Here is a 10,628-nt window from a genome sequence, read left to right as displayed (position 1 = left end):
TTGCTTTATTCACCGGTTATAACAAATGATCATTATATATAGTTAAGATTCCGTTCAAGCACGTCTGAACATGCGTAAATTTGGCACATATATCGTATTACGGGTATAATATATACTGATATACACATATATTTTGTATACATAATCAGAACGATTCAACCAAATAATGTTAACGTTCCGAATTCTTCCATTAAGAAATAAATGAAAAATCATATATGAATTAGCTAGCAATACATATAAATGAAATTTAGACTTTCAGTCTAGAAGAAAAAATGAAAACCAGATGCTGTACTTTGTGTATATATAAAACTTATAACGTTTTTCAAATAGGCTAGCCACCTTTGTTGGTTACATAAATGATGGAAATGTGTGATTGAATATTACTAAGTATAGCTGCAAGAAGGTCGTGATGATACTAAATTTGTACAAATTACGAAACAGATATTAAAAGATTTAAGAAGCAAAGACGTGAATATATATATATACCTATCATAAAAAGATAGGGGAATGTATGTGGCGAGTCTTCCAATAGCGAAGAGCCAAGTACACATATATATAGATCATGATGTGCTTAGTTTGCTTACATCTAAATTGATATATATATATATATATATATATTATGTATATATGTAACAAGTTATACATAAGTGTGTTTGTACGTGTATAATTAATGTGGGAATACAAAAGCTTAGTGAAGAAATTTAATACTTGGTATGACACTGAATAGGGTCCCCATGTAGTTCATGTGTTTTTGTCTCTCAATCAAGATATGTATGTATATATATATATCAGATCTCTACATTCATAATATTCTTTAGCTCATGATATAATTTGTTAATTACATGCTTTAAATTCTTTGATTTAAATACATTTTTGATATATTTGACTATCAGTTAAAATCTATGATAATTATGAAATTACGGATAATATCTTAAACACAGATCTGTAATATGTTTTGGCAGATTTATCGATCTAAAAAATAAATAAAGAAGCCAAGATTGGTACGAAACCATACAATGGCATCTTTTTGTTGCCAATAAATACATGACATTATTACGGTATGTTCTATATATTTAAGCTTTCTTAGCTTCTTCACACTTGTTCCAACATTAACCTCATTTGTTTCCTTCTTACTCATCTTATAGCAGCCTATTAAACAACGTTGCTTGAAGTGATTATATAAAGTTTGTGATTAGTCACACTCTAAAATCACATAGCTTATTACGTACCCTCTTTCTTTCAGGCAGCAATCACCATCAAAGCCATAGAGTCAGAGCAGCTGTTGTGTCTAGCCTCCATGCGAAGCCACCAAACTCCATTTTCCACACATCACACGGCACCGTTTTGGTATATTTTGTTTGCTGCCACGTGTATTGCATCCTCACCCTACACGTGAAAGCTCGGTAGTTACAATACATCGCCGCCGTCGCCTCCTCCGCCTCTAACCGCACCACAACATCCGACGACAACAACGACGAGGATGAATCCTCACCGGAAACATTCCTCCGGTAAGCCTCGTTGACCCACACAACACGGTTCGAAGCATCTGATACGAACGCTGGACACGTGTCTTTACCAAGATTATCAACGATCTCAACGTCCGTAAACCCCACCGCATGGGAACTCAAACTACCATCAGAAAACCCTGTGACGGACTCCACCGTCACCCAAGTCTCTACCTCCGCCGTGACGCTGCCGTTAAACGTACCCCACGTGTTGGTTTCTTGTGTCTCATCTCCGATTATCGTTTTCACCGTCGGATCGAGACTATCCTGTTCCAACGGCGAGTATTCACTGGAAAGATCTGATTTTTCGGGCAAGAGTTGCAACGTCACGACCCCGGCTTGTTCCCGATCATCAGACAAGTCAGATCTGCTCTTCCCTCGACACGTGCTTTTATTATTCTTCGAAACCCTAACGTACTTACGTTTGGTTCGTTTGCTCATACCGTACGAGCCACTGTTATTGTTATCTCCCACGCCACATGGCTGACCACTCGTTGGCTTAGGAGCGATCGGACGGTACCGGAGCATGAGAGCGTCAACGGAAACTTTATCTTGCGCCTTACCGGCGTATCTTAGCGTTCCCAACCACTCATCTTGATCCATTTATCTTTCTCTCTCTTCACAAAAACACTCTCACTCTTTTCTTTCTCTCTCTCTCTATAGTCTTTGTGTCTGTCTCTCTCCGGTGAGCCGAAAAGATTATCATTCGGGGCAAATGAGGAGGAATGGTAATTCGCCACGTGGCTTTAGGGTTAGCGTAAGATACAGTTATATTATTGGATGGTTTCTGTTCATCTCCTAAGTCCTATGTCATCTTTTTGCACCATATTAATTTTTTTTCTTTTTTTTTTTGGCAGATTAAGATAAGCGTAACAAAAAAAAAAAATCTGTCTAATTTGTAATTTGATAAAAGATTCAAAACAACGCTCAGGTTTCATCTTGTTAAAGTTCTCTCTGATATACGAACTGTTAACTCTCTTGTAATCCATTATTAATGTTACAGTTAGAAGATATACGTATCATACGATGTAACGCCACATCTATATATATATGTTTGTACGACTCAACTCTCTTTATACGACTTTAAAGTGCGTCCGCATACATGTGAGATCTGTTCAAGAATATATTGAAGGATTTTATATAGCCACATCCATTATATATATGTTTGTTGCATTAGTCTATATATATATAGCTTATAAAAGTGCTACGATCGACCAAACATTAACAAAAATCATATGCGTACGTGTGAAAAGAAAAATCGTTTCAATTATCTTCACAAGCTGAAAATATAAAATATATTCAAGGTCTCATTTAAAGAACAAAAGCATTACTTGTATCTTTTTGTTACGTTGCACATATATGGCATACAAAAATGAATATTTGATCTGGATTATAACACAATGGCCAATTAATACTATTGTATAACCATTGAGAGTCTAAATTCTGGTCACTTAGCTTGAAGTTTAATATTTTTGTTGTTTGATTAGCAAAATGTATGGTCCAACACATAATAGTATTAAATTATGACGGGCCACTATAGACGCAGAGACACACACGTTGTTGAATAGGAGCGATGTGAATATATCTTTAACTTTAACCCACATAGATGCATACACATAGGGCCATATGATAAATTAAATGGTATGGTATGATATGGTGATCCAAGGCATCCAATAATTTTGGTTGTATTATTCCCCATTTTTCTTTTCTTTTCTTATCTGAGATTTGTATATTATATGAATGCGTGGGTCCTTTGTAAAAACACAATATGCTGTTCTACCTTACTTGAAGGCTCTGATTGGTCCTCGCAATCTTCAACCAATCATATTGCACTATGTGTCTTCCATTCCTCACTTGAAAAAGCTGTTATGTCATGACTCACCCTTCATTTGAAAATATATACATATATTATATGCTTACATACTTATTAACATATACTACGCTGAGATACAAAAAGAAAAAAAAAGAAAAAGACAAATATGGGTGAGAAAACAAATATGAAAATTCACTATAACCTCTATATATTAATATTCGATAAATTAATAAGTAATAACTATATAAATATCATATATTATTATTTTGATTTTCTTAATTTATAGTGGTTTAATTGTATTAGTGAAAATGACCCATAGTTGCTGACATAACAAAATTGTAAATTATGAATCTAATTGGTAATGTGTACAAAGCTGTAAAAAAAACTGTAAGCTGGAACTCTAAGTTGTTACGGAATAGTACAAATTTATAAAAAATTTGTTATACATGACAGCTGTACAAAAATGTTGAGAGAAAATTTTTTAATAAAACTTTTGATAAACTTTTGTGATTGGTAAATTTTACAATTGTATATTTGTACAGCTTTGTAAAGTGGTTACCAATCAGTGCTTATAATTATTTAGCTTGTGCATGGAATAGAGGTACGTATCCAGTCAACAATCATTCAGTTTGCATCAAGCCACATACCCAACTCAGGTTCAGCAGCTGGTTTAGGAATTGTCCCATCGATGAAACCGAGTTTCTGTTTTGCTTGAAGCGAGTTCTTCAACTCAGTTGACCATTCGGGATAATTGTCTTCTGTGAGGATGACATAAGAGATCAAGGCACTTGGGTTATCAGATGCATTAAGAAAGTATATTTTAGATACATCTGTGACTGCAACGGCTTGCTGTTCTGACATGGTAGAAGCAAAGGCAAGAGACAAGATGCTTGAGTAAAAAAAATGAGGTAAAAGAGTTTTAAACAGCGGCGGTTGTTCCAGAAAAACAACAGCGGCGGTGAGGAAAGAAAAAAAATTAGGTCACAAGAACAATCTGCTCTGATACCATGAAATATTTTCTGAAGTTGTTGTTGTATTCATTCACATAGCTTTGCTATTTATACATACAGAGTTTATGATAGAGTCATATCTAAGTAAATATATTCTATACATATTCGAGTCTATCGTAATAAAAACTATATTGGAGGGTCTGAAGAAAGTTCTTTTTGTTTTATTTAAGTAATAAATATATGATGAATTTTGTAATATATATCTATATATATGTAATGAGAAGAGTAGGAGAAGGAAAGGAATTTACATGCGTTCTCTTGCATTCGTAATAATGTGTATTTCATATGAACGAATACATTGGTATTTATAGATAAAAATTGAGACAAATATTACTGTGAGTTATAATGACAATTGGGCTCCATTTTCACTTCCATACGTAAAGTCTTGACTTTTGTAACACTCCCCCTTGGAGTCCATTGTCATTTGTCCTTTTGATGTGTTTCGCTGCCTCGTTAAAAACCTTTCTAGGAAACTTGTTGAGAAAAACCATAGTAAGGTAAAAGAGTACAATCACACCTGCTCCCCCTCGAATGACTTAGTGTAACACTTCAGAGGTTCCGTTGATGACGCATCCCAATGTTATGGACATGTTTTCTGAATATTGAAGTAGGTAACGACTTTGTGAAAAGATCTGCTGCATTGTCAGAAGACCTAACATATCTTATTTCAAGTACCTTATTCTTCTCAAGCTCTTGGGTATATAAGAAGTACTTTGGAGGGATGTGTTTAGTTCTATTGCTTTTGATATATCCTTCTTTAGTCTGAGCAACACATGCAGCATTATCTTCATATAAGATAGTTGGCTCTATATTTACGTTGATCCCACAACTTGACATAATGTGTTGACTTATTGACCTAAGCCATACACACTCTTTACTTGCCTCATGGAGTGCGATGATTTCAGCATGATTTGAGGAAGTAGCTACTAAACTCTGTTTTTGAGAACGCCAAGATATGGCGGTGCCCCCAACAATAAAAACATATCCAGTTTGTGATCGAGCTTTGTGTGGATCTGATAAATATCCTGCATCTGCAAAACCCACCATTTGACCCTTTGAGTCTTTAGGATAAAATAATCCTAAATCAATAGTCCCTTGAAGATAACGAAAGACATGTTTTATCCCATTCCAATGTCTTTGTGTAGGAGATGAGCTGAACCTTGCCAAAAGGTTAACTGCAAATGATATATCAGGTCGAGTGCAATTTGCAAGGTACATTAGTGCTCCAATTGCACTTAGATACGGTACTTCAGGACCAAGTATCTCCTCATTTCTTTCATGTGGTCGGAAGGGATCCTTTTCAATATTAAGTGATCTAACGACCATTGGTGTACTGAGAGGATTTGCTTTATCCATATGAAAGCGTTTTAAAACTCTTTTAGTGTATGTGGATTGGTGTACAAATATTCCCTTATGAGAATGTTCAATTTGTAAACCAAGACAAAACTTTGTTTGTCCGAGATCTTTCATCTCAAACTCTCCTTTTAAATAGTTTGTTGCTTTCTGTATTTCCTCTTGAGTTCCAATGATATTTAGATCATCAACATAGACCGCGATAATTACAAATCCGGATATTGTTCTCTTGATAAAAACACAAGGGCATAGAGGATTATTCACATATCCTTCTTTACTTAAGTGCTCACTAAGACGATTATACCACATACGCCCAGATTGCTTTAAACCATATAATGATCTTTGTAATTTTATTGCACATAATTCTTTTGGTTTAGAAGTTAACGTTTTAGGCATATTAAATCCATCAGGAATTTTCATATAGATATCACTATCTAATGATCCATATAAATATGCCGTTACAACATCCATGAGACGCATCTCTAGATTTTTATCAGCTGCTAGACTCATTAAAAATCTAAATGTGATAGCATCCATAACGGGAGAATATGTTTCCTCGTAATCAATCCCAGGTCTTTGAGAAAAACCTTGGGCCACAAGACGAGCTTTGTACCTTGTTATCTCATTTTCTTCATTACGTTTTCGGACGAAAACCCATTTATAACCAACAGGTTTTACACCCTTAGGTGTGGCCACAATTGATCCGAATACATTTCTTTTATTAAGAGAATCAAGTTCGACTTGTATTGCATCTTTCCATTTTATCCAGTCATGTCTCTTTTGACATTCATATACTGACCTTGGTTATGGATCTTCGATTTCTTCATTTATTTCCTTTGAAACAAGATAGGAAAAAACATCATCCATTTTCTTTCGATTCCATATCTTTCCACTATAAATATAGTTGATAGAAATCTCATGATTTTCTTCAGATTCATGTTGCTCTATATTGGTGGAAGAATCATGATTCGTTTTTTCCATAATATTTTCTGTCATTTTGGGAGCGTCATGTTTTTCAACTTCCTTTCTTTTTCTAGGATTTTTATCCTTCGCACCAATTGGTCTACCACGCTTTAAGCGTATTTTAGACTCATGTGTTTCATCAATTTTCCCATGTTCTTGTGCGATTTCAATTCTAGCAGGAGCATTTGCTGCTGGTATATGTGATTTAGTTACCGTCTTGATATCTACAAATGCATCAGGTAGTTGATTGGCTATACTCTGTAAATGCATAATTCGTCGAACTTCTAGTTCTGACTGCTTTGTGGGAGGATCAAGGTGTAACAGCGATGGTACACACCATTTGATATCCTTTTCCATCTTTTTATTTTCTCCCCTAGAACCGGAAATTCTTTTTCATCAAAATGACAATCTGCAAAACGTGCAGTAAATACGTCACCAGTTTGAGGTTCTAGGTATCATATAATTGACGGAGAGTCACAACCAACATATATTCCCAACCTTCTCTGTGGTCCCATTTTAGTACGTTGTGGGGGTGCAATCGGTATATATACCGCACAACCAAATATTTTTAGATGAGAAATATTTGGTTCTCGACCAAATGCTAATTGTAGTGGAGAATAATTATGATATGCACTTGGCCTTATGCGTATAAGTGATTCAGCATGCAAAATAGCATGTCCCCATATTGAGGTTGGTAGTTTTGATCTCATGATCAATGGTCTTGCAATTAATTGCAGACGTTTAATTAAAGATTCTGCCAATCCATTTTGTGTATGCACATGGGCAACAGGGTGTTCAACATTGATCCCTGTTACCATACAATAATCATTGAATGCTTGGGACGTGAATTCACCAGCGTTATCTAATCTAACTCCTTTAATTGGATAATCAGGAAACTGAGCTCTTAGTTTGATTATCTGAGTCAGAAATCTCGCAAATGCCATATTTCGAGATGATAACAAACAAACATGTGACCATCTACTAGACGCGTCTATCATTACCATGAAATAATAGAATGGTCCACATGGTGGGTGTATAGGTCCACAAATAAGAAACTTTGGTAATTCTTTATCGATTTTGGTTGGCGATGGCCTTATAATCAGTTTTCCTAGAGAACATGCAACACATGTCATTTTATTCCCCTGATAAATCTCTTGGGATTTCAGTGAATGTCCATGTGAGCTCTCTATAATTTTTTGCATCATTGTGGTGCCTGGGTGACCAAGGCGATCATGCCACAATGTGAAATCATTTTGATTTCTTTTGATCACAAGGTGTGATTCTATTGAATTTATGTATGTATGGTGCAAACCTGACGGGAGTCTTGGTAATTTTTCCAATACATGTATTTTCCCCGATTTTTCAGAAGTAATGTACATGAACTTCTTTCCATTCTCAGTTGCAGACTGAGTGTCATATCCCTGAAGGTATATGTCTTTAAAACTCAACAAATTCCTCTTTGAATTTGGAGAAAATAATGCATTGTTTATTGAAAACTTGGTCCCGTTAGGTAATGCAAAATTTGCTTTACCAGTCCTTTCAATTAAGTCGGTGGGACCTGATATTGTATTAACAATAACCTTTGTTGATTTCAGATCGGAGAAATATTTTTTATGTTTCAGAATAGTGTGCGTTGTTCCACTATCTGGTATGCAAATGTCTCCATGATTTGTCTTAGATAATGTTCCAGTTGTAATGTGATCCATTTGGTTCTGTGTGAAATAAATATAATCGGTTAATAGAAATTGAAAACAAATTTATTCATAAAGCACACAATAATTATACAAGATAGGTAATAGAAGCACACAAATATGGGAAATTTCAAACAAACATCGACTTATTTATGGCATAATTGTCGGAAATTCGAGTTTCATAAGACAAGCATTTCAGTTTTCTGCAAGGACATCCTCATCAGGATCATTTGCGAAGTCAGCAGCCTCAAGGTGGGTTGTACCCTCAGAATGTTCTGCAAGGTTCACTTCCTTTCCTTTTCCCTTAGCGGATTCTTTGTACAGAGCACAAAGATGTGCAGGGGTTCGGCATACCTGAGACCAATGTCCCTTAGTGCCACATCTGAAACAAGCACTCTCACATTTCTGGGTGGTATTTGCTTGGATTTCTTTTCCTTTCGGACTCTGTTCAGAGCGAATCCATTGGTATGACTTCCTGCTTTGAGGGTTATAGCTTCTCCCGCGTCCGCGATAGTTTCGACGACCGCGTCCTCGAAAAGCTCTATTTTCTCTCACCGGATTTTTAACATCCAATGCATTAACCTCAGGAAATGCTTTTGATCCGGTGGGTCGAGAGATGTGATTCTTGATGAGGAGCTCATTATTCTTTTCAGCTATTAAGAGCGCCACAATCAAATCTGAGAATTTGGTGTATCCACGCAACCTATATTGTTGCTTCAGAGTGATGTGATTCTTGTGAAACGTGGTGTACGTTTTCTCAAGCATCTGAGATTCAGTGATGGTTTCACCACAATATCTTAGCTTAGCGACAATTCCCAACATGGCTGAATTGTAATTCATCACCTTGTCAAAGTCTTGGAATCTTAGACTTTGCCATTCATCCCGAGCAAGTGGGAGAGTTATGTCCCTTTGATGATCAAATCGATCCTTCAGGGACTTCCACAACTCTTTGGGATCTCTCATGTGTGCATAATCATATATGACATTTTCATCAAGGTGTCTTCTAAGAAAGATCACCGATTTTGCCTTTTCTTGGTCCGTCGATTTATTATTATCTTTTATGGTTTCAGTTAACCCATAAGACTGTAGATGTAATTCGACATTGGTAGTCCAAGATATGAAGTTAGCTCCAATGATATCTAAGGCCGGGAATTGGAGCTTCTTGATGTTTGCCATTTTGTTTTTCTTTCTTTCTATAAAATAAAATCATAAACATAATTAGAGATTTCATTTATTTTAATTTTAAAACATAGGAGGTGCTTGCATAAGTAGCGCAATTACAAGAAACACAATTACATAAAAAAATAAAATAAGAACCATCAAAAATTCTTCGGGAGAAAACTCTCCAAAGAGTAAACCGTAAATAGCAACAATTATAAAACCTATTACAAAAACTAAGAATGGATGAATCATTTTTCCTAGTAAAACTAATTAATTTCTTAGGAAGATTTTTGAAAAAGATGAAAAATTTGAGTGAAATAGATGAGTAAAAATGAGTGTATATATAGATTAATTTCACTGTTCATTAGCCGTTTAAGTAGCCGTTTGAAAAGTGAGAATAAAATTTATTTAATTTTTTTCACTTATGACCGTTGAGACTTAAAATAATAAATCAAATTATTTTCTAAGAAAATTTTCATATAATTGATCTACAATAATATGTATTAGTTAAAAGTATAAAATTATATATATGTATATATATTTAGGTGGCAAAGCCTCCTTTTATAAAAATAATAAAATGATAATTATATGGTGATTAAATCATCCATGATAAATTAAAGCAATAAAAAAAACAGTAAGTAAATTATGGTGATTTAAATCATCCATGTTTAAATCAATAAATTAGAACAATAAATAAAAGATGGTGACTTTTAATCATCCATGTTAAAGTAATAAATTAGAACAATAAATAAAATATGGTGACTTTTAATCATCCATGTTAAACAGTTAAAGCAGTAAATTAAATCATAAATAAAAGCAATAAATATGTTATGGTGATTAAAGTCATCCATAAAAACTATAATTAAATTATGGTGACTAAAGTCATCCATAATAGAAAAATAAATCAAAGCAGTAAATAAATCATTATGCATTAAAATGCCATGGGGCGGCAGAGCCGCGCTCCTGTAATAATAAATATCATCTTGATAAAGTGGTCGTGAACTTGGCAGAGTGATCGTGCTGATAACGTGTTTTATTTAAGTAATAAATATATGATGAATTTTGTAATATATATCTATATATATGTAATGAGAAGAGTAGGAGAAGGAAAGGAATTTACATGCGTTCTCTT

General features: G+C 34.6%; 2 protein-coding genes across 2 annotated transcripts; both read right to left on the bottom strand.

Moving 5' to 3' along the window:
• Nucleotides 1-944: 944 nt before the first annotated feature.
• Nucleotides 945-2,657, bottom strand: LOC104710546 (uncharacterized). The gene has a single exon (XM_010427166.3). It carries the CDS (start codon nucleotides 2,106-2,108, stop codon nucleotides 1,257-1,259), a length of 852 nt encoding a protein of 283 aa, XP_010425468.1. The 5' UTR covers nucleotides 2,109-2,657; the 3' UTR covers nucleotides 945-1,256.
• Nucleotides 2,658-8,530: 5,873 nt separating this feature from the next.
• Nucleotides 8,531-9,511, bottom strand: LOC147937762 (uncharacterized). Its single transcript, XM_087463657.1, has one exon. The coding sequence runs from the start codon at nucleotides 9,509-9,511 to the stop codon at nucleotides 8,531-8,533; it is 981 nt and encodes a 326-aa protein (XP_087319783.1).
• Between the last annotated feature and the right edge of the window lie 1,117 nt (nucleotides 9,512-10,628).

Source organism: Camelina sativa, chromosome 9 (assembly GCF_030686135.1).
Source record: "Camelina sativa cultivar CO46 ecotype springtype chromosome 9, ASM3068613v1".
NCBI classification, from domain to species: domain Eukaryota; kingdom Viridiplantae; phylum Streptophyta; class Magnoliopsida; order Brassicales; family Brassicaceae; genus Camelina; species Camelina sativa.
Note: the sequence above shows the minus strand (reverse complement) of the source record. Positions and strands in the feature narration are given on the sequence as shown.